The sequence below is a fragment of the Rhinolophus hipposideros genome (genome assembly GCF_964194185.1).
Source record: "Rhinolophus hipposideros genome assembly, chromosome: 8".
Classification (NCBI taxonomy): Eukaryota; Metazoa; Chordata; class Mammalia; order Chiroptera; family Rhinolophidae; genus Rhinolophus; species Rhinolophus hipposideros.
In genome coordinates, this window is record NC_138054.1 from 71,495,962 (window position 1) to 71,520,906 (window position 24,945).

The 24,945-nt window shown below is 35.3% G+C and overlaps 1 protein-coding gene across 14 annotated transcripts in view; it reads left to right on the forward strand.

Moving 5' to 3' along the window:
• ZMYM6 (zinc finger MYM-type containing 6) overlaps positions 1-24,945 on the forward strand; it is a 38,947-nt gene that overhangs the window by 5,220 nt on the left and 8,782 nt on the right. For 8 of the 14 annotated variants that reach the window (XM_081056860.1, XM_081056864.1, XM_081056853.1 and 5 more), the window contains 12 exons: positions 7,093-7,177; positions 7,629-7,869; positions 10,857-11,031; positions 11,129-11,320; positions 13,127-13,277; positions 13,689-13,804; positions 14,584-14,853; positions 15,021-15,171; positions 15,752-15,924; positions 17,158-17,305; positions 18,518-18,658; positions 19,096-19,133. In XM_081056860.1, the coding sequence (XP_080912986.1) occupies positions 7,093-7,177; positions 7,629-7,869; positions 10,857-11,031; positions 11,129-11,320; positions 13,127-13,277; positions 13,689-13,804; positions 14,584-14,853; positions 15,021-15,171; positions 15,752-15,924; positions 17,158-17,305; positions 18,518-18,658; positions 19,096-19,133 (1,881 nt within the window). Of the gene's footprint in view, positions 1-7,092; positions 7,178-7,628; positions 7,870-10,856; positions 11,032-11,128; positions 11,321-13,126; positions 13,278-13,688; positions 13,805-14,583; positions 14,854-15,020; positions 15,172-15,751; positions 15,925-17,157; positions 17,306-18,517; positions 18,659-19,095; positions 19,134-20,566; positions 21,433-24,945 lie in introns of those variants that run through there. The other 6 variants (XM_081056854.1, XM_081056865.1, XM_081056866.1 and 3 more) reach the window with 3 other exon arrangements.

Sequence of the window (24,945 nt, forward strand, 5' to 3'; positions counted from 1 at the left end):
ATCCATTTGATACTCACAACCCTGAGAGTTAAGTACTGTTATTCTACTTCACAAATGAGGAAGCTAAGACACAGATAGTAACTTGTTAAAGGACACACAACTGGTAAATGGTTGAGCTAGGATTTCAACCCAAGAATCTAGTTCAAGAACCGAAACTCTTAACCAGGATACCACAGGCTAAGTTGTGTTATTTTGTTTTCAGAAATGCTATAAAGATGAAAAGATAGCGCCTCTGCTTTCAATGGAATTGATAATGTAAAGGAGAGGTAATTATTTGAGTGGCTGTGCCTTATTAGAAGCTATGCTAAGCATGTTTTATGCATTTGCATTTAAACTCTATAACCATTTGGGGGAAACAGCCTTACCTCATTTTACAAATGAGGGAACTGAGGCAAAGAGAGGTTAAGTAACTTACCAAACTCAAAGGAAACATCACAGCTAGAATAGCAATTTAGTTTTGACTGACTTCAAAATTGTATTCTTCCTATTGCTTTGTGTCACCTTTGTACAGATAACAGAATCACAGTATTAAGCAATTACTGTAATAAAAAGTATTGTGCAAGATGCATTGGAAACATAGAGGAAAGAACCCTTAAGTCTGGAGAGGAGAGGAAGGTTTCACAGGGCAGGTAGCATTTGCGTTACAACAATTAAGACTTTTAGGCAGAGAAAACAGCATGTGTCAAGTCACTCAGACATGGGAGAATGTGGTATGTTTAGAGATTGATTGTTCAACAATAAAGTGGGAAGAGAATAGATTTAAGATATTTAGGTCGACCCCTGTCAGAATGACTGTCATCAAAAAATCAACAAGCAACAAGTGTTGGGGAGGATGTAGAGAAAAAAGAGGACTTGCGCATTGTTATTAGGATTACAAATTGGTGCAGCCACTATGGAAAACAGTATTAAAAATAGAACTTCCGTATGACTCAGCAATCCCACTTCTGAGTAGTCGAAGAAATCCAAAACGCTAATTCTAAAAGATATAGGCATCTCTGTGTTCATTGCAGCATTATTTACAATAGCCAAGATATAGAAGCTACCTAAGTGTCCCCACAGACGACTGGATAAAGAAACGGTGGTACATGTATGTGTATATAATGGGATATTACTTGGCCATAAAAAGAATGAAATTTTACCATTTGTGACAGCATGGATGGACATAGAGGGTATTATGCTAATAAGTCAGACAGAGAAAGACGAATACCATGTGATTTCACTTACATGTTGAATCTGAAAAACAAAATAAATGAACAAAACAGAAAAAAACTCATAGATACAGAGAACAAACTAATGGTTACCAGGTGGGAGGGGGTTGGGGGACTTGGGGAAAAAGGTGAAGGGATTAAGAAGTATGAATTGACAGTTACAAAATAGTCACAAGGATGTAAAGTACAGCATGGGGAATATAATGAATGATATAATAACTGTATGATGTCAAGGAGGTACTAGACTTATCGGAATGGATTTGTATATTATATAAATGTCTAACCACTTTGTACATCAAAAATGAATACAATATTGAATATCAACTGTAATTGAGAAAATATATTTAGGTAGAATTGATCAAATTTAGAGATAGCATATGAAGTGTGAGAGTCAAGGTGGAGTCCAGGAATACTTACAAGTTCCTGGCCTCAGTGCACTAAGTAATAATACCATTTATTGAGGGGCTAGGAAAAGGATGGGGGGGATGTAATTAGCATAGTTTGGGATCTGTTGTGTTTAAGGGGTTAGTGGGACACTTAAGTGGTAATCTGCACTGGGCGGCATTTGCCATATGGATGTGGTATTTAGAGATTAGAAAGTTATCTACTTGTAGGTACAGTGTTGTAGATCTAGCCAGATAAGATACAGAATGCCTGGTTAAATTTGTTAAATAAACAATGATTATTTTATATAAGTAGTTTCATGCAGTATTTGGAACATAGTTATATATGTTATTTGTTGTTTATCTGAAATTCAAATTTAATTGGGTGTTTTATATTTTTATTTGCTAAATCTGGTAACCCTACATAGGTGATAGTTGAAATCTTGAATGTGAATGAGATTGTTAAAGGAACAAGAGTAGAGAGTAGTGTAGAGCTCAGGATAGAAAGTTGGAAACAGGATTAATTTACGGCTTCAGAGTAGCTTCAAAGTAGTCCCCCAACCAGCAGCCTCAGCATTACCTATTAGAAATGTGTATTTTTGGGGCCTTGCTCTAAACCTACTGAATCAGAATGTTGGGGGCTGAAGACCAACAATCTATGTCTTAAGACCTCCAGGGGTTTCTGATGTCATTGAATTTGGGAACGATTGACTTTAGGGGTGAATATAAGAAGATCAATGAGGGAGAAACTAAGATACAGTAATGAATTAAAGTAACAACTGGAAGGCAATGAATGGAATAATTGGCAGTGTCAGATATATCTGAAAAGATAAAATCTAAAAGTGTTCATTGGATTACGCAATTGTGAGATGATTGGTTATCTTAAGACAGTTGAAGCAGTATCCTGATAGCATTGAGTTCTGGAGGGAATCAAAGTGAGGAAGTAGAGAAGAACCAGAATACTTTTTCTCTGCTTGGTTGTAAAAAGAGGAGAGGGCAGGAATTCTTAAGGGAATAGGTTCTTTATGTTGACCCAAGAAAAAAAGATACCTACCAAGTGTTCCTGGACTCAAATTTAAAAAGAGCCAAGTAACCATTTCTAAACAGGAGCTTGTCACAGAAGCCATGCTTCAGGGAGAAGCCTACACTAATCTGCCTGTATCTGCACTGAACTTCCTGCCTCCCACATTGAACTGGCTGCCTTTACTATTTACAGATCTGATGACGCTACTCCCTTTAAAGACCCTGTCTTCTCATGTGTGATAAAGCATAAACTTTTTAGTGTGGCATCCAAACTATCTGTCGTCTGAGCCAACTCTTTCAATAGGACTGAGATTTTCTCCATCCAGTTGGAGCTGTATAGCTGTATCCCCATTAGCATCTTCACTGACCAATCAGAACAGTGCTTTCTGGACCAATCAAACAGGATTTAGAATCCTCATTTGCATGAGGATGGACCAATCAGGGACGAGGACCAGGGACTTCTCTTTATATAAGTCAGCTCCCTTCTGGCTCTGAGGAGCGCACTTTCCTTTTTCCACGGGAGACTTTCCCTGGCTGAACCTGAAACACAGAAGACGACTTGCCGGACCAGAACAGAGTGGAAACTATCCTGTCTCCGCTGACCTGAGTGGAGAGGAACAGAGCTGTCTAACTGGAGATGGCCGCCTCACTTGAGGGCAGCCTCACAGCTGTGCTGTTCCCCAGCCATGATATTTCATAATGAAGCTGTTCCACAGCTGTGCTACATCACAGTTGAGCTGTTTATTCTGAGTAACGTCTCCTCCTTCACTGTACCCCAAATTGGGGATTCCTGCTGGCATTGAATTGGCACTGATGACTATCGGTTGACACTTACGAAGGTGTGATAAAAAAATACAGTGAATGTTTAAAAAAAATTTATTGCAGTAAAAGACACCTTGCCATTAATCCCCCTCAAAATATTCCCCCTCTCTTCGAACACACTGATCCCATCGTTCTTGCCACTTTCTGAAGCAGTTCTGAAGCCCTCTTTTGTGAGTGTCTTTAGTTGTGCTGTTGTGGCTGCCTCGATGTCCTGAATCGGTTCAAAACGTTTACCTTTCATGGTCATTTGACTTTGGGGAAGAGCCAGAAGTCACATGGTGCTAGATCCGGTAACAAAGGTGGAGGAGAACACACTTGTAATGGTTTTTGTTTTATTAATCCTTTTTTTTTTTTTTTTTTTTTTTTTGTAGTGGGGAATATTGGGTTTCTCCAGGGCCCATCAACTCCAAGTCGTTGTCCTTCAGTCTAATTGTGGAGGGTGCAGCTCACTGGCCCATGTGGGAATCAAACCGACAACCCTGTTGTTCAGAGTTTGCACTCTAACCAACTGAGCCATCCAGCTGCCCCCACACTGTAATGTTTTTATTTGACAGAAATTGCCGTATACCAGGAGCGATGTGTGACATGGAGCGTTGTCATGATGGAGGATGAAACTGCCCATTTCATGTTAATGAGTTGTTCGTGATCCATGATTTATGGCACACTTTAAAACATACCTTCTCTCAACCATAGCTCACACCCAACTGACTGCACCAAACAAGTTGAAACTTGTCACACACGGTTACTAAGGGCTGACGTGCTGTTTCCTGTATTGAAGATTCCTGCCTTTCTGTTGGATGGCACTTGGCAACAGCATTCACTGTATTTGTTGATCACACCTCATATAAGTTAAGGGAAAGAAACCAATATGGAGGTGGAGAGAGACTGAATATACACAAAGATAGTATGGAGTGCTGAAAGAAAAGAGGGAAAGGGATCCCGAATGCAAGCACTCTTTTAGCTGTGGCTAGGAATGTTGCCTTTTCCTGTAAGAAGGAGGGCAGTTTGCTGATTAATTTGTAGTTATGGTGGAAGGGGGAATCAGAATGTTGAGGGAGTTCTCAGTTGCTTCTTTTTTCTTGGTAAAATTGAAAGATCACTGTGAGCAGGAAATATGTGGGGTTGGGACTTACAAGTGATGAAAGTTTGGAATAGTTACTTTATGAAGTAAAATGAGCTGACCAGGGAAATGCAACATGCATATTTAAAAAATATTAAAGATTGAGTTGATAAGGCAAAGTAATTTTTTTATTGAATCTTAAGTGTTCTTTTTAGTAAGTTGAAGGAGGTATATATAGGTACTTTTAATTTCTCTTTTTGCAAGTGTCACTAAATAAATATTGTTATTTAAATATAATGTTTAAGAACATCTACTCTAGGTTGAATGGAGTTGGATTCATTTATTCAACAAATATTTTTTAATGCCATAATTATAAAAATAGTAAGAGCTAGCATTTTTATGTGTAAATCACACTTGACCTTTGGCTAGCTGTAAGGCATCATGCTATGTACTTTATTTGTATTAAATCATTTACACCCCCCCATAATGGCCTAATGGGTTAGATAATATTATTTTATAGATATGGAAATTAAAACTAAGAAAGATCAAATAACTTGTTTGAGCCAAGGTCCATCTGTTTCTGCTGTCAGAACCCAGTCTTATCTGTTGTGTTATGTTGACTGTGCTGGGCATTACGTATAGAGGTGGAAAAACAAATACGGTCCCTATTCATAGTGGATATGGTCGTGTGCACATGCATGCAGAGGAGCAGTGTTAGATATTAAATTATCACCCAAATCAATACGAAATGTATTATGACAGGTACTACGAGTAAAAGGAGATTTGAGAGACTACAGCAGGAGAAATTACTTTCAATTGGGGGCCAGGGTTTGAGTTTATTATAGTAATTATGTTTTGTTGTATTTGTACATTTATGGGGGAGATAGCATGGGTTTTGGAAGAGAGATAATTGGGTTTGATTCCCATCTGTGCACTTAGTATCTCTGTGACTTTTGGATAAATTGCTGAACTTCTCTAAGCCTCACTTTCCACATCTATAAAGAAAGTATCGGGCGGCCCAGTGGCTCAGGCGGTTAGAGCTCCGTGCTCCTAACTCTGAAGGCTGCTGGTTCGATTCCCTCATGGGCCAGTGGGCTCTCAACCACAAGGTTGCCAGTTAATTCCTCGAGTCCCTGCAGCTAAGATTGAACACGGTATGTTGAGCTGAGCTGCCTCCCGGATGGCTCAGTTGGTTGGAGCGCGTCCTCTCAACCACAAGGTTGCCGGTTCGACTCCCACAAGGGATAGTGGGCTGCGCCCCCTGCAACTAGAAAAAACGGCAACTGGACCTGGAGCTGAGCTGCGCCCTCCACAACTAAGACTGAAAGGACAACAACTTGACTTGGAAAGAAGGCCTGAACGTACACACTGTACCCCAATAAAGTCCTGTTCCCCTTCCCCAATAAAATCTTAAAAACAAACAACAACAAAAAAAAGTATCATAGTTCCTACCTTGTAAGCAGCAGCTTCTTTGTGCCATAATGAACATTATGGGAAGTGGTACATTAATGCAGTGCTTCCTAGTCTTTGGCATTTAATAGTTCAAAGAAATTTCAAAAGTAACTTTGGGAACTGATACATCAGTCAGTTATTTTTCTAGGTTTAGGGAGGTTAAAAATACACTACCGTATATTCTCACCACTATTTCAGAAAAGTAAGACTTTTTAAAAACTTATTTTGAAATATGTAAGACTATTTTGACACATAAAAAAGTAGGATGGTTGTCGTCTCAGAATAAAGAGTCTTTTTCAAGATAGGTATTTATATTTTTAAAATTTTGTTTCATGATTATATTTTAAAACATTTTAAAGAGTATGTTAAGCATAAATCTGATTTAGGCTGTGATTTTATGGATAATGAGCAGATTACATTGAAGCTCTTGTATTCATTCTGCTATTAACAGATATGACAGCTTGTAAATCTCTTGGCTAAAATTACCAATTTGATACAAACTGTAAATTATTCAGATTTAATTTAATTTACCCCTTATAAACACAGCCTAAAAAAAGGGTAGTGCTCAGCGGTCTATTGGGCCGAATGGCTCAATGGTTAGAGCACAGTGCTCATAACACCAAGGTCATGTTCGATTCCCACATGGGCCTGTGATCTGTGCCCTCCGCAACTAGATTGGAAACAACTGCTTGAGCTGGGACCTGAGCTGCCAGTGGGCAGCCAGTCGGCTCAGACGTTAGAGAGCAGGGCCTCTGGTTCAATTCCCACATGGGCCGATGAGCTGTGCCCTCCACAACTAGATTGAAAACGACTTGACTTGGAGCTGATGGGTCCTGGAAAAACACACTGTTCCTCTCCCCCCCACTAAAAAAAAGCTGTCTATTACCTTATATATAAAGATTACATTTGAAAAGTAAAAGGTATTCCATTATAAAAGATATTCCAATTCTGAAAGATCCTTTTTTTGTAAAGACTAAAGCTAGTTTGATAACTTGTAAATTTTGACTTTTGAGTTACTTGTAAAGGTGATTATGATTACAATGTAGAAGAGATGAATATAACAATTTTTTTTGCTTGAATTTCTGGTTAACTTAGGTACTAAACTAACACCGTATTCATTTCTCTTTCTTTTTTTTTCTTTAAGGAGTATGAACATGCCCCAAAGCCAAAAACTCAAGAAAGTGAACTGAAAATTAGTGCTGTGTTTTCAGTTAATGACAGTCCTCTTGGTAAGAAATAGAACTGCAAAAGTTAATTATGATTAATATATGTTATATCTGACTAGTAGAATTTAGGGAAAGTACCTCATGTTGGTTTTTTTTCTTCCTTTAGATAAAGCATTGCTTTTCAAACTAGGTAGCTGGTATTGACCAGCATTTTAAAAACTGGAATAGAATAAGATTATATCAGAGTATAGTGTTTGTAGTAAGGAAACATTATTTCATGAAACTACTGTTTCAGTTATTAAATCATACATACACATGTATGTATGTGTGTCCTGGATTATAATGTGAAATGTAGTTTTTACTATGGATTATGATTTTTAAAGTTTGAAATCCCCTAGAGTGCTTATTGCTTTATTCATATTGGATTTCAAGACTGAGGTAATTTGCTCTAAGAAATAGAGAATGTGTATGTGTTCAGTTGATACTAAATTTTTTTTTTCTTTTTTTTTTAAAGCTCAGCAGTTGACCCCAGGCTTTCAGTTTCCTCTTGCATCATCTGGTCCAAACAGATGGCTTCCTTCGGTTCCAGTTGTAGCTGTTTGTTCTGGCTGTAAAAAACTGCTCTATAAGGGGCAAACGGCATATCATAAGACAGGATCTCCTCATCTCTTTTGCTCCATGTGGTGCATTACCAGATATCCTTCACCTGTCTGCCTGCTACCTCCTCCCAAGAAAACTTGCACAAACTGCTCGAAGTATAAAATTCTTAATCACATCCCTTTTTACTTTACTTGTTTAGTTGTATATAGTTTAGTTCAAAATGCTATTGCTACTCTCTATCTCTTTAGCACCTTTCTATGAAAATAGCTTTTTGACTAATTGAGAAATTTGCAAATTCTAAAGTAAGTGATTTGGTGTTAAAAATGTTGTCTAAATGAGTTTTCCTTATGTCTTTCAGTTTAAATTTTACTATGGAAAGAAATAACAAACTATTTGTGGGAATGGTAGGACCTCTCATATATCCTGTAATTGTAGACAACAACCATTCAAAATTACGTTATCTTGAATGTTATTGAAGTATAGAATAAAATAATACCACGGTTATACAAGTATATGAAAATTATTTAATTCTTTAGAAGGTAAAAACTCTAAATGGCCACAAAAATATGTTTATAAAAAAATCCTTGTGAGCTTTTGTTGGGGATCATTGTTATTTTAAATAATGCATAGATGCAGAAAGAGAAAGAAATAGCAACAAAGTCACACAAGCTTCTTTCTTTACCTTAGTATGTTTGAAGAATTTGACATGTTTCGCCTGTTCCTGTGGTAGTGTAATTCTAGGAATGTAGTACATTGTCAGTAGTTACTAATGTAGAGTAATAAAAGTTAAGAACTTGGTTTTAGACCGTGGCTCTATTACTTACTAATTGGATAACCTTGGATGGATATTTAACTTGTCTAAGCCTCAGTTTCTTCATTGATAGTACTTCACTAGAAGTATCTACTCCCTCAGATTTTAATCAGACAGTGTTAGCACAGGGCCTATCACATAGCAAATGCTTACTGAGTGGGATCTTATTATTTTTAATAATAAAATTAATATTGTGTATATGTAACATAATTTATAGGCCCCTATTTTGTCTTTGGAGATACAGGACAGGTTCTTTATCTGCTTGGTGTGTTGGCCTTAGGTATCTAAAAATAGATCCTGTTAAAATGGAAATCTCCAACTGAAAGGAAAGAGGAATTTTAAAATATTTTACTTAAATTTTAAAATTTAGTTTTGTTCTAGAATGCCTTTCTAATGCCTTACTTTAACTCTTTTATGTCATCCTCATAAAACTGATCTGGAAGAAGTAAATTTAGTTTTCTGTTTTTAGATATTCTATTTCAACATGTCATATATCAAGAGAAAATGAATTAAATGTTAAAGAACATAGCACAATTTATATACCCAAATGCGTATTATTCTCTTAAAAATAGTCACTAGTGTCAGGGACTTTTTAACCACAGTACTGCTCTTATTCAAAAAAAATTTTCTAATCTCTTGATTTGGCATTGCTTTCAGAACCTATGAAACATTCCTTTAGACTAAGTTAGGTAATAAATCTATCTTTTCAGCATGGGTTTGATTTTTGCAAATTGTCAAAAGTTATTTGATGCCTAATCAGCTGACTATTGTAGATGGTTAAACTTAGTCATACTGTTAAACATGATATTTGGCTATAAAATTAAAAAGTTCTTCGAGTTTTTATAAATTAAAAGAAAAACTAGAAAAAAAGTTGGAGCCATGTTGTTGGAAGAGGTATGGCTTTTTAAAGATAAATGTTAAGGTGTAGCATTCATTTGCATGTGTAAGGTTTAGAATACATTTATATTTATGTGCACATTTATATTTATATTTCATTAAAAAGACATTCTCATTGGTTTACTTATACATACATTATGCCACTGGCAGATTCACATTATTAAATGAAATTCTGTAATACTCTGTTTTTAGAGAAAAAAATCACTTTTCTAAGTTAGTACTTCACCTGTGTGTAAGCATATCCACTTGGTTTCCAAGATTCACTGTCATATATTTAAGGTTAGGTGAGTTTTAGGAGATTAAAGTACCTTGTTATTGTTGTTGTTCTTTCTTAGTTTACCATGGAACAGTTCTGTATAATAAAGGTACAGGATGGGAGGCAGAACAGTCAAGTGATTAACTCCATAGACTGCAGAATCTGACTGCTGGGATTTGCATTTTGGCTTCGCTGCTTACCAGCCGTGTGACTTTAACAAGCTATGTAACCTTTCGGATTTGGTCTCCTCATCTATAAAATGGCAGTTATAATAATACTTACCTCATAGAGTTTTTTGATAATTAAATTGGATAATTTGAGTAAAGAGAGCAATGCCTGCCACATAGTAATTACTCAATACATGTTATTGTAGTATATCATATTATTGCCATTATTTTTTTACTTTATGGCCTGCACTAGTGTTTCTGATTAATGACTGTTAGTTTTTATACTTGTCAGAAGAATGTCAATAATCAGCCTGTGTTTTTACTGTCAGTGTTTATTGCAATAATGAACTCTTATAAAATGACTCTAGGAATCTCACAGAACCACTCGATTATTTGTGTCCTTTTTCTTATTCTTGTTTCCGTCCTCTGCTATGAAACCTTAATAGCCCTTTTGTCATCTGTTTATTTGCTCACTTCAATTATAGCTAAATTTTATATATCGTGCTAATTTTTTATATTTATCTTTTGTAGTTCATTGTTTCCCAAATCTTGCATTTAAATTTTTTTTAAATTTAATTTCTTGTTTCATTCATATTTATACTCTTGGCAGCTACTGGCTAATAAGAGGACAGTGTTTTGTGGTCTGGAGTTGTGGGATGGCCACTCTCTCCATTGGCTCCAGTGGATGAAACTTGGTTAGAGCTGGAAGCCTCACTGTTTTTGTCATGGGTGTCTGGCTGGATATATTTTAAGTATAATTCTTCTTCACACATCTATAAGTTAGGTATTATAATCAACATTTTATACATGAGGAAATTGAGATAGTAGTTGCCTCACTTATTGTCACTCAGCTGATAAGTAACAGAACTAATCATCAAACCCAGGTTTCCAGATGCCTTATGCAGGGTCAGCCAATTTCCACTATACATTAGCTGCACTTAGTAAGTACAGTCATTTTAGCTCACAAAGAGGAAGAACACATTTCATTTTGGCTTTGTTATTTATTTTTAGAGACATTTTAAATTCAAAGGATGTGATCACAACCCGATTTGAAAATTCTTCTCCCAGCAAAGATTTCTGCAGCCAGTCATGCCTTTCTTCTTATGAGCTAAAGAAAAAACCTGTTGTTACCATATATACCAATAGCATTTCAACAAAGTGCAGCATGTGTCAGAAGAATGCTGATGTAAGTTCCTTTTATCTTTATTGAGATTCTAATTAAAGATCAGAGATTTTTAACTGGCTCTGCTTATTTTGTATGTATATGTATTTTTATTTCCTAGATTCGATTTGAAGTTAAATATCAAAATGTGGTACATGGTCTTTGTAGTGATGCTTGTTTTTCAAAATTTCACTCTACCAACAACCTTACCATGAAATGTTGTGAGAACTGTGGGAGCTATTGCTACAGTAGCTCTGGTCCCTGCCAGTCCCAGAAAGTTTTCACTTCAACAAGTGTCACAGCATATAAGCAGGTATGAATGAATATCAGTCTGTTGCATATAGTTAGGCTCACCCCTTCTGAGATGGCTGCACAGGGGTGAAATACAAAATAAAAGAGGATCCTTCCCATCAATTAATCCTGGTGTGTGATTTCCCCTGCAGAAAAGTGGGATAGGTTCTGATACTGTAAGGATTGATTGTGGGGGTGAGATGATATACATGAACCTCATCATTTTTTAAGGTTTCCTTCATGGCCAGGAATTCACAAATGTCATTTCATGATTTGCTCAGTCTGAAATATTTTGTGATATATCAAAGTGAAGAAAATCCCATGTTATTGTAAATCAACTATGACCAAAAGTTAAAAAGATGATAAAAATCAGTGAATCTAAAGCATATCTTTTCCTTTTATGTTTTTTAATGTGTTTTGGAATGAATTGTAATTATTTTGGCAACACTGCCTTATTAGAATACTTTAATTTTTATTTATTTTATTGAATAATTGATACATTTGGTTACTAACTATATCAATTTGTGTCAACTTAATTATTGTTGAATGATTTTGGTCTTTAAAAGGTTATCTTTTTAAAAAGGTTGTAAATAATAATTTAAAAAATATTTAGTTAGCAAGTTTGATTTATATGTAATTCCTCTGAGCAGTTGGTAATGGACATTCATCTTTGAAAAGTATCACTTTTCTAGGAATTGCAACTTTTGGCAGTCTGGTTATTGCTTTCACAGGAATAGAATCCATTTTATTTATACATATATATGATCCAAAAATCCATTTCATTCCTAATTTTGTTACTGGTCTATCAACTGCATAAATGATGTTCCTCTTTTACCAGGAAGATTATGTAGTGAAACTTCACAATTTATATATTCCTACCATATACTTCCCCATGTCATTTCTTACTGAGAAACCCTATTGTGTCAATGACAGAGTTAGTTTAGCAGTTAAGAGCTTGACTTTGGAGTCAGATGAAATAAGTTTATTCTCTGACTTTTCTGTTTATGTGTTTATCTAATTAAAGATAAACTTCTAGTTAATTCAATATTTTAAAGTATCTCACTAAGTTGTTGAAAGAATTCTGTGATGCACTGTATATAAATTGCTTAGCATGGGTCCTGGCTCATGGTAAACACTCAATAAGTAGTAATATTGGAAATTTATGTAAATGTTAGCCATTATTATTATTGTTTCTTAAAACATGATAAACTTATGGGCAAATTTTATTATGAAACTTAGCTTGAAAACAAGTAGTTCTGCAGGACGACATAATATACCTTAAACATCATTTCTATTTCCTCCTCCCAAAGAGTCTTACTAGTTAAGTAACCTTACAGTGGTAGACTGTCTCCTAGATTAATGTCCAAGTCTGTACTGAGGATGGCCCTTTGGTTCAGGGATTACTTGGTCTTTTCTGATTATTTGTAATGAGAAAAGAATGTTAAGACTATCTAATTCATTCCTTTTAATGTGGTATGTTGTTGCTAGTTATATATGAGTAGTTACTAATTTTATTCAGTTTATATTTTATTATCTGAAAGAATTTATTTTTCCCACATCCCAACTTTCTGAAAAGTCCATGCTTGGTGTGGCCTTGTTGTCATGCTCAAATATTTCAACCAAAGGCAGTAGTTGTAAGTAGCTTTTCTTCATTTTTTCCTTTTAATTTTTATAAAAAAAAAAAATTTATAAGAGTTTATTTGAACCAAACTGATGACATATGCCAGGGAGCAAGACCTCAAATGCTCCCCTCTTTATTCCTTTTCTTAAACAATATGTACATATGTATGCTTGTACTAGGTATATGAATGTTATTTTGTTTTAACAGAATTCAGCCCAGACTCCTCCATATGCCTTGGGGAAATCATTGAGGCCCTCAGCTGAAATGATTGAGACTACAAATGACTCAGGAAAAACAGAACTTTTCTGCTCTGTTAATTGTTTATCTGCTTACAGAGTTAAGACAGTTATTTCTTCAGGTAATGTTTAAATTTGATAAATTTATAGATTTAATAACTATTGAAGAATGTAACTGCTTTTCCTTTATTTTGTTATAAACTAAATTTATCTATATGGTTAGATAAAGACCCAAGATTGGTGTAGGTTCAAAGAACTGATGTTTAAGTGAAAAATGTTTTTCACTGATTTTCTTGGTTGAGATTTTTTTTTTTGTAGTTTCATATGTGAAAAGGAAAAAAAAACACATAAGTTGAAAATTAGTTTTTGTGTAAATCGGACTTAATTGAAGAGGTTGTAGTTAGCTTTATAGGTTATAATAAAGTTCCTTGATTTTTGTTTTTATATTATTTGTGGTTTTATTCTACTACATTTTTGGATTATTATTTTCATCTGTGTCATTTATTCATTGGTTTTTATTTTTTGTTACCCAGGTGTCCAGGTGTCGTGTCATAGTTGTAAAACCTCAGCAATCCCTCAGTATCACCTAGCCATGTCCAATGGAACTATATACAGCTTCTGCAGCTCCAGTTGTGTGGTGGCTTTCCAGGTATGATCTAAGAGTATTTTACCCCTGCAGTTCTCTTAGGCATTGGTCTATGGTAAAATGTTTACTGCTGAAGGTCCATAAAAGATTACACTGTAAGTTAGAAAGAAAAAAGTTCAACTGTGGTTCTGAAGGTCATTTCTGCAGAATGTTTGAGCCCAGGTATTGAGCCTCAGTGCTTTCTTCCTTATTCAGAGTTCTCACTTAAACTGTCCTTCCTTTTCACTTTTTCCCTTGGCTCTCTCCCTTTCAGAAGGGTGGAAGCTAGGATATGGTTTGGATACATGGTATGATGATCTGTTCATGTATCCCTTCCTCTCATCCTGGGCCAGATGCAATTCCTGGCATGGAATTGTAAGCTTCCACTTACTTGTCATATCTTCTCCTCACTCTCTGCGATAACACAGACAGTAGAGTTTAGTGATCCTCCGGGGTGGGAAGGTGCCTGATGCAGTGTCCTTGGCGCTAAGGAGAGAGAGTCTAGTGTTCTTAATAGCTGTCAGAGGATGCTTGGTGAGGGGGGTGCAGATGAAGGGGTGTCTTGGGGGAAAGGAGAGGCCTGCTCTAATTTATTAAGGTGATGTATACTAAAGATGTTTGTCTAGAAGCTTGCATTTCTTGGTCCTTGTATTCTGTAAGTATGCTATTGAAACTCTTTCTGTGTACTACTTTATACATGTTAAAGAAATGTTGGTGGGGGAATTAATTTATCAAGATGAGAAGATGAAAGTTCTGTTATTTCTCAGTTGTTAAAATGTTTGCCTTTATTTGTGTTCATTCAGAATGTATTTAACAAGCCAAAAGGAACAAACTCTTCAGCAGTGCCCCTGTCTCAGGGCCAAGGAAGCCCGCCCTCCGGGTCAGTGGTGTCAGCAGGAGGAGGTAGCACCTCTGCCACTTCCACAAGCATCATCAGTGGCTCTGCAGCAGCGGGCCTCCAGTCTCCTGCCTCAGAGGCCCAGCAAGTTGCTCCTGCCCATGCAGCTGTTAAACTCAAGTGTCAGCACTGCAACCATCTGTTTGCCACAAAACCTGAACTTCTTTTCTACAAGGTAAGGAGAGATCGTGAAAGGCATTGAATCTAAACTTATCCAATAGAAACATTTTTATCTCTTCATCTTTGACGATCACTTAATTTGCTTTTAAAGGAGGAGGAAAGGATTTCTTAAAAATAAAGTAACTGTATAATTAGGTCTTAATGAGTATTCTTTCTCTGCAGGGTAAAATGTTTCTGTTTTGTGGCAAGACTTGCTCTGATGACTACAAAAAGAAAAATAAAGTTATAGCAATGTGTGACTACTGTAAACTACAGAAAATTATAAAGGAGACTGTACGGTTCTCAGGGGTTGATAAGCCATTCTGTAGTGAAGGTAAAGAAAAAAGTTCGGTTTTATCCACAGAGCATGTGTTATGAAGTATTCATTATGAGTTGGGCTATTAATCCATAATTCATTTTCAAGTAATTTTTGTTTTATGTGGTATAATTTGAGACCTATATATTGAGTTTATACTTACTTCACTTTAAAGTCTATCCTTTTAAATGTTACAATAATCTTAGTAAAGAAAAACTTCTGAAATATAATGAGATCAATTTTATTAGTATAGAGTATAGAAAATCTCTTGCTGAGTTTAGCTGTGACTTCAGAGAACTTTTTGTTCTTGTACCCATTTGTGAAGACGGTACTGAAGCAATTATGGATTTTTGGCTTAAGAAACTTTTATACCTCTGATGTTTCTAAATATAGGTGGCCGATTTAGAGTGTATTTAAAAGGTAATATGAGTTTGTTTTGTGAATATAGAGACTATACCTTAACCTAAACGGAAACAATTGTGTCGAATATTTAGAAATTCGCTTAAAGTTTTTATCTAAGACTGTAGGAAGTCACTTTACCTCCTTCAAGTTTAATGTAAATTTGTTGTTTCTTCTTTTCATCTCTTCTGGTTCTCAGTTTGCAAGTACCTGTCTGCCCGTGACTTTGGAGAACGGTGGGGAAACTACTGTAGGATGTGTAGTTATTGTTCTCAGACATCCCCTAATTTGGTAGAAAATCGATTAGAGGGCAAGTTAGAAGAGTTTTGTTGTGAAGATTGCATGTCCAAATTTACAGTTCTGTTTTATCAGGTAAATGTAATATACCTCTGGCTTTCTGAGGTTTGTAAAAATTATTTTATGTTTAAAATATGTTCAGATTATGTGAATAAAATTTGTGTTTAGAACTGGATAAAATAAACTATGAACTCCAAGCAAAATTAAGTTGATTGTAAACTTGAAATCTTTGGAGTAAAGAGTATAGAATTTCTGAAGACTTTGTCGTTGTTTGAGGGTATGTTCCTTTTATTATTTGCTTTCTTATAAGGCACATTGACTTTAGTTATAACTTCTTTCAAGTTAGAACTTTACATAGTTATGTTGCCTTAAGCCTCTTGAAGTCAGAAAGTTACTCTGAGGAATTTGAAGTCAGACCTTGTTCTCACTTCATAGGTCAAATGACTATTACTGACTTCCTTGTCCACCTCCTTTGTAAAAACAATTACTTTTTTGAAGGGCTAACAACAAAAGCTAATATTAATTGAACCACTAATATGACATGTCTGGTGCTTCATAAGTGTTATTTCATTTAATCCTCACCACTGTCCTGAGAGGTAGGTATATTAGTGCTAGTTTATCAATAAGGAATAAGAGTAAGGTCCAGGGAGATTAAGTAACATTCCCTTGAAGAAGCTGGTAGATGACAGCTAGACTGCACCTATAACACTCCAGTGAAATCACCTGTTTACTGGTCTCCCTACCCCCAAAATATAATCTTGGGGGGAGGTATGTATTTTCATAATTATATGACAGGACCTATCTCAGTGCTCAAGGCAAAGGATACCACTAGATATTTGTCAGTCTTTATGACTCCAAAGCCCATATTCTTTCTACTGCAATATGCTGCCTTTTAACCTTTTAAAAAGAGAAACTATCTGTAGATTCTTTCATTGGTAATTTTGAAAATGGGAGATCAACTTTTATATTCTCTTGATTGAGGATACCGATATGAAATAAATAATTAAGTGTGTGTGTATACTATACATATACAGGTACATACGCACACACACACATACACATATGGTGGAAAGTTCACAAACTTAATTGTCCGATGCGTGTGTGTGTGTGTGTGTGTGTGTATGTATGTATATATATATATATATATTTTTTAACCACAGTATTCTAAGGTGGGAAGGAACCTTGCATTTTGTAATCTCAACTGACTCATATATCCTGTTTTCATAGTGCCTTCTGGTTTTATGATTAATGTTAATTTTTTATTATTTTACAGTTTTAAGCCTATTCTGTCCTACATTTCTTTCTCAGATGGCCAAATGTGATGCTTGTAAACGACAGGGTAAACTAAGTGAGTCCATAAAATGGCAAGGAAACATCAAACATTTCTGTAACCTATTTTGTGTCTTGGAGTTTTGTCATCAGCAAATTACGAATGACCCTGTTTCACAAAGAAAAGGTAAAATTAAACTTAGCTAATGGGATCTTTATATCGGTGCTAGGGTACACTATCAGCATACACAGCTGTAAATAATATAATAAAAACAAAATTGCACTGGATTCAGATAGCCTGAGTTTCCTTAAATTTTCCTATAAGAATCTTTAAAGATTGCCCTTGAGGAAAAATTAATCCGGATGTTTTTTGCTATCATAATCAAACACACCAAGAATAATAAATGTGGAAACACTAATCTTATAGGGAAATTAGATTTGATTGCTTTTGATTGAATTTATCTGTACATAAATAACTTACACTAAAGGATATATGCTATTCAGTTAATTAACTAGAAATAAAAATAGAAAATTGGAGCAAACAAAGGGAAAGAAGATATAAGTATGTTAATGTAGTTGCCGTGACTGGTGTAAGATTTGATCCAGAGCTTGCTTGTAGCCAAGAGAAAAAGAACAACACATTAATTACATCACAAAAAATAAAGTAGACCAGTTCTTCATGGGTAGCAAAGTTTTTTCTGGCTAAGAATAAAATAATTTTGCAAGTAGGACAGCTAATGTGGTCAAAATATCCAGATGAATAGATAGCTACGTGGTATGTTTTTAGAGTGGCTCCCTGCTGTAGGACTTCACTGGGTTAGATTAAAAACATTTGATATTATGTTCTCTGACCAAAGCCTGGAGTGCTGCTGAATTGACAGAATCCATGTGCTTTGACTCCTTGCAGTCTGGCCCTTGTGTACCTTTGCAGTCTTATTAATCATCCCCTTAATCCAGACATGCCTTGTGCTAATCTTTTGTATTATCATCCATTCCCTGAGACCAGTCAGGTGGGTGGTAGAATTTTCTTTCTATAATGTGGGTTAACATTATCTGGATGGAGAGCTACATCAACAACTTATGTATAAAAATTGTCATGTTAAATTTTTATTTGAAGTAAGCTTAGGTGTAGGAGTTTTAATATTAATGAATAGAAAAGCCCAGTTAATCCTATATTTTTTACCTGTTAAATATCATTTGAAGTTAATAATTTTAGAGAATCAGCCTCTCTTTAAGTTCTAACAAGCACTAATGTGACCAGAGTCACCTAACCCAATGTTATACAGTTAGACATTTGCATTGCACCTTGAAAACTTAGTTGTTAAACAGGTTTGTGTGTGTGTGTGTGTGTGTGTGTCCCTTTTGTTTATACTAGGTCTTATCTTTTTATTTTAATCAGTAAATATTTCTAAGGCACCAACTGTTTCAGTGGCGCTCCCTTCTGCAAGGACAAATACAACGCCAGTTATAACCAGTGTGGTGTCATTGGCAAAAGTATCTCCTGCCCAGCCCACAGGGAACACTAACAGTGTTTTGAAAGGTATGACTTGACGTAAAGGCATTTGATTAGGTTGTGGAAGTGAGTGTTGTCTAGTCTAAGTAGCTCTTATTGGTAATATTTACATTTACATTTATATGAGGAAATGCTCCTCTGTCTCGGAAGGAAGTGGGTAGCTAGTAGGGTGGTATGGCTAGGGAAGGAAGAGGTATGTTATAATTTGTTTTTTTAAGAACACAAATGATTTTAATATAGCTGCCTTTACCACCAGAGATTCTAATACAGTAGGGTGGGATTGGGGCCCAGGAATTCTTACCTTTACCAAGGACACCAGATGATACTGATGCTGAGTTTCCTTGGACCGGTTTTGAGAAATTCTGGACTAGACTGTAGACCACTTTAGTGAAAGGAAAGTAACTTCTTGGTATCATTGTTTACTTCTGTATATTCTAGGGATAATAATGTATGTTTTATAACAGGTGCAGTAACTAAAGAAGCAACAAAGATCATTGAAGATGTAAGTTTTATTGTTAATATTTTGCCTGATGATGCCATTTTATTTTCATTTTGGATATAGCCTTCTAATATATATGAGTACATTTCTGTTTGCAGCTTAGTCTTTTAAAAAGTGGAGTGATATATTATGCATTAATTTTTGTTTTTGAATGTTAAAGTTAGATCATGAATAAGAATGCATTCCTGATTTATTTGTGTCTGACTCCTTAATTTCTTTAAATACTTGTCAATTCCATCTGGTTGCTTATTTTTCTCTTTTACTGCATTCAGGTAGTTTTCTTTTAGACTAGAAATTTTCTTGAAAACGTTCAGTATACTGTCAGTTTATGCATCTTTGAATTATGTGAGGCTGACAATAGTGCAAAGTAAAAATATTTAAATTCCTACTTTATGACTCAAATTTGAAATATTATAAAACTTCCAAAAATTAAAAAAAGTTTTTTGAAGAAATACATAATTTCATATCTGGCTGAAAGGATTGCAAACTGTCATTATTGTCCTGTCTCAGCATCACTTTAGCAGGAAAATAAAATTCCCATCATTCTTGATCAATATCACATGAAGCAAAGGCGTTAGATCTTAGCTTAATGTTTTTGGTGACTGTTGTGTTGCTCTCGTAACATTTGCTCTTGATACAATTAAAAACCATTTTAAAAAATATCAACTAACAATGTCATTCAGGTTCATTAAGTGGTGGTGCAAATGCTAAAAAATATGCCCATAATTCAATAAATTTGGAACAGAAGTTAAATGTGATAAAACTCTGAAGAAGCCAAACTACTGCTGCAGTATCTCATTCTGTTAATGTAGGAGAGTGCACCCTGCAGAATATTAGAGATAATGTTCAAAAAGGCCAAAAGCAGCATTAAAGCAGGTATACCCTTTAGTTCACAAAATTATCTTGTAACCAGGCAAGGATAATAGAATAAATGGATAAAATCCTGGCAACACGGCTACAAGATCATTGCTGCCATAGTGCACCCCAAAAGCCAAGGTATCATCTGTGCTAAGGCATGAAGTAGTTTTAATGATTTGGAAGGAGGTGACAGTGAAACAAAAAGGTTTACTAATTTCTCATTTTAAAGCCTACCAAAGTTTTAAGTATATACAAATGAGCAGACAAGCCATACCTGCTAACTCCAAAGCTATCAAAACATTTCAGTTTCATTATAATTTAAAGAGGCTTTAACTTGGAAGACATCATGACACTTCCTAATAAAGAATCTGTGAAAGTGGTAAAGAACATAAATTTGTGCAAGGATGGTAAGGGGGTGTTGGCATTTTGCTTGGGTTGTTCCCTGCGAATTAATAAAGGAAGACTTGTTAGAATTAGAAAAACAAAGATGGCAGGAAGAGGGCCTTGGCAACCACCGGGGCCCTCAGAACATCAACCAACAGTGAAGTGACTGACACAGGCTTTTGACCATATTTCAGCAACAACTGCTATTTTTGAAGAAGATGAGCCAAATGTGGATGGCTGTTTCATGGTGGCCAAAGATGGACAGTGTGTCTGCACATCAAGAAGTCCACAGTGACAAAAAATGAGATAAATGAAACCATAGTAGATTCATTCTTTAGCAAGTCTTTCAGAGAATCAGACCAGCTTCACCATAATGTGGAGAGAGCTTGTCGTAATTAGATACCTCTTAACTCTCCCATTATTTGTGTTGTTGGAAGATGGTAATAAATAACTTCTGCTTAATTACTTTCAGGCAGGATACTACATTAGTGAACTGTCATTAAGTTAACTTTGTAATTATTTGTGTATTTTATACTATACATTAAATTTTATTTTAAAATCACATGATTAATTACTGTGTTATAGAATTAATAATTTTGTTATTAACCACATCCTTATATAATTGATTAAGGTATTAATGCATTATATTTTATATTAATATGTATTATTAAAATATTGATTGTAGATTTATGTACTCTGAGAGTGCATCTCTCCTCTATTTTATATATATAGGACAGTTATTCTTGAATTATGTTAGTTTTGAATTATTCAGTTTTCAGGAACATATCCCTCATTAAATGTGACTGTGCTATATATGTTTTCCTTATGTGGAGTCCTATAATTAACCAGTTATTTAAACTGTGTTACAGAATAGCTCTGATTAATATTTTCAGTTTAGTCTATTAAAAAGTATAACAATAGGGTGGCCAGTTAACTCAGTTGGTTAGAGCATGGTGCTAATAACACCAAGGTTTGATCCCTGCATGGGCCACTGTGAACTGTGAGCTCCTTAAAAACAAAAAAAAAAGTATAATAATAAATAGTGTAATACTCTATGATTAAAAAAAAAAAACTTGACAGTTTTACAATTATTTCTTTGTTTCTCTGGGACTTTAGTGTGAATCTCCTTCAAGTTATTTAAATGGTCTTAAATTTGGGGGAAAGGTAAGATAAAGGAAAATACAAAGAAGGAAATCTACTACAAAAGACAGTAAACTTTTTGTGTACAGCTCTAGATAGTAAATATTTTATACTTTGCAGGCCATACAGTCTCTGTTGCAACTCCTCACCTCTGCCATTTTAGTGCAGTAAGTGGCTGTGTTCCAATAAACTTTATTTACAAAAACAGGTAATGGACTGGACTTGGCCCAGAGCCATTCTTTGCTAACTCCTACTCAACTGTGTTCCCACTATCTAGAATTAACCATTGTTAGATTTGGCTTATTTGCTCACAATTTTTTCCCCTCTTACCTTTTTTTCCCTCTTTTTCTTTTTTAAAAAATTAATCACTATCACCAGTTCCCTTTTCATGTTTCTAGATGTAACTACTATTAGGAGTCTGCTGTGTGTCCTTTCAGACCATTTTTAATCTTTCACATTCATATATATAAATGCATGGAAAATATTTAATAATTGTTTTTAAAAATACCATATGATACTTAATAGATTTGGTACGTTCCTGTGGACTCCTACATAGTATTATATTGTATGTGGGTACCACATTGTATTTAACTGTGGACTCCTATACGGTATTATATTGTGTGTGGGTACCACATTTCATTGCTTCCAGTATTTTACTATTAAGAATCTCTGCTACAGTGAACATCCTTGTAGATGTCTCCTTGTGCATGTGTGCAAGTGTTTGTATAGTGTAGAGTGGAATTTTGGGGTCAAAGTGTATTTGTATTTTTAGTTTTTAAATTGCCCCACAGAGTGGCCATTCCAATTTTTATTCCCATCAGTAGTTTATGATTGTACTTATTCCCTACAGCTTCGCTATCATTCAATGTCTGATTTAAACATCACTTTGCCAATCTGTTTACTAATATCTTACTGCTGTCTTATTTTGCACGTCATTGATTACTAGTGAGTTTGCTTATTTTTCTGTTTTTTAACATTTGAGTTTTCATTTCCTGTTTTTAATTTTCCCCCATTTTTGTGTTGAATTGTCTCTTATTGATTTATAGGATTTTTATATATATTCTGGATTTGCCACCCCCCCATCATTTTCATCAGCACAAAAACATGCAGTAATAGTTCTTGAAAAAAATCCTTCTTTAACGTCATGGCGCTCTAGCCATTGTCCCGTTTCTCTGTTCTCTATTTTGAAAAAACTTCTTTAAACGTGGCCTCAACTTGTTGCCTCCATTTTCTTATCTGTTATCTTTCCTTAGCTCACTTTAGTCAGGCTTTTGTCTGCACCACTCTACTGAAACTGCACTTGTTAAGGTCACTATCAATTTTTATTTGGTCAAATCAAGTGGTCAATTTTCAGTTCATTTTTCTCATCCTTTCAGTAAGATCTTTCCTTCCTTCTTGAAATACCTTCTTCAGCTTCCAGGTCATTATACTTTGTCGGTTTTCTCAATCTATGTTACTTCCTAGGGGACTCATACAGTCCTGTGGTTTTTTTGTTTTTGTTTTTTTTTTTAAAGATTTTATTGGGGAAGGGGAACAGGACTTTATTGGGGAACAGTGTACTTCCAGGACTTTTTTCCAAGTCAAGTTGTTATCATTTCAATCTTAGTTGTGGAGGGTGCCGTTCAGCTTCAGGTCCAGTTGCTGTTGCTAGTTGCAGGGGGCGCAGCCCACCATCCCTTGTGGGAGTCCAACTGGAAGCCTTGTGGTTGAGAGCCCACTGGCCCATGTGGGCATCGAACTGGCAGCCTTCGGAGTTAGGAGCATGGAGCTCCAACCACCTGAGCTACTGGGCCGGCCCCAGTCCTGTGGTTTTAAACACCACCTAGGTCATGCCTGATTCCCAGTTTTATCTCTTTTGCCCTTACCTCTGAGTTCCAGATTCATTTATGCAACTGCCTACTTGACATTTAGATGATAATTATACTTAGATAATTAATAGTCATCTCAAACAATATGTATAAAACAGGACCCTTTATTCCTCCAAGACTTCCTCTCCAGTGTTCCTTACTTCTTATCACTTCTATTGCTAACTTCTTAGTCTGAGCCACCATTATCTTTCTTCTGGATTATTGCAGGGACCTCCTACCTGTCTTCCTGGTTCCATTCTTGCCCTTTGCAGTTTTTTTTCTCTCCATCGGTTGCCAGAATGATCTTAAAACAGGTTATGTCACTCCACTGCTTAAAAACCTTCAATGAAATTCTGAAAAAGAATTTCTTTTCATGAAAAGAAAACCTTCAATGAAATTCTGAATAAAGAAAGGGAAGAGCTAGTATCCAAAATTATAGGAAAGCTACAAATTTTATAAAGCTATATAGTTAACAACAGCTGATACTGAAGCCATGAATAGGTGGAAAGGAAGTCAGAAATTAAAAATATATATGTGTGTGTGTGTGTGTGTGTGTGTGTGTGTGTGTGTGTCTGTGTGTGTGAATTTAGAAATAATAAAGGTAGCATTTTACATCAGTAGAAGAAATCTAGATTATTCAATAAATAGTGTCGTGACGACTGAGTAGACATGTGGAAGAAAATATAGTTGGACTTCTACCTCACAACTTAAACCAAAATGAAGGCCAGGTGGAGAAAAGACTTAAATGTAAAAAAATACTAAAAAAGTACCAGGAAAATATATAGGAAAGAATTCTTTTTACTCATTTCAGGTGTGCAAAACAATGTAATAGACATTTATACCCCTCACAAAGTGATAATCTCCCTCCCCCAATCAACTAACCCTCTGACATCGTATATAGCTGTTAACAATTCCATTGACTCTATTCCCTATGCTGTACTCCACATCCTGTGATCATATATATTTATATATATATAAAATTATAGTTGACATTCAATATTATCCAGCTTCAGTTTCAGATGTACAGTGCAGTGGTCAGGCGTATAAACAGTCCATGAAGTGGTCTCCCTAATAAGACAAATGTCCATCTGACACCCTACAAAATCTTTACAACATTATTCATTATATTCCCCAAACTGTCTTTCACATCCCCGTGTCAATATTGTGACTACCAATTTGTGCTTTCTAATCCCCTTAACTTCCTCATACACACCCCCCTCCCATATAGGAAAGAATTTTAATACAGAAATGGGGACAGTCTCTCTTAAATATGCCACAAAACCCAGAAGCCATAAAATATTTGTTAGGGAAATTTAACTACATTTCAAAGACAAATGACAAAAACGAAAAGGTGGTAATTCATGTCATAAGAGGCTAGGTTTTTTCTTTTATATTAATACGCAAAGAACTTTTGTGAATCAGTAAAAAGACATAATACCCATCGGGAAAATGGGCAAAAGTATGACCCATCAGTTTATAAATTAGGAAATAAAAATAGATCTTAAACATATGCAAAGATAGTCAACTGCAAAATTAGAGAAATGCCAGTTAGAACTACAGTTTTATCAGATTGGCAGAGATAAATA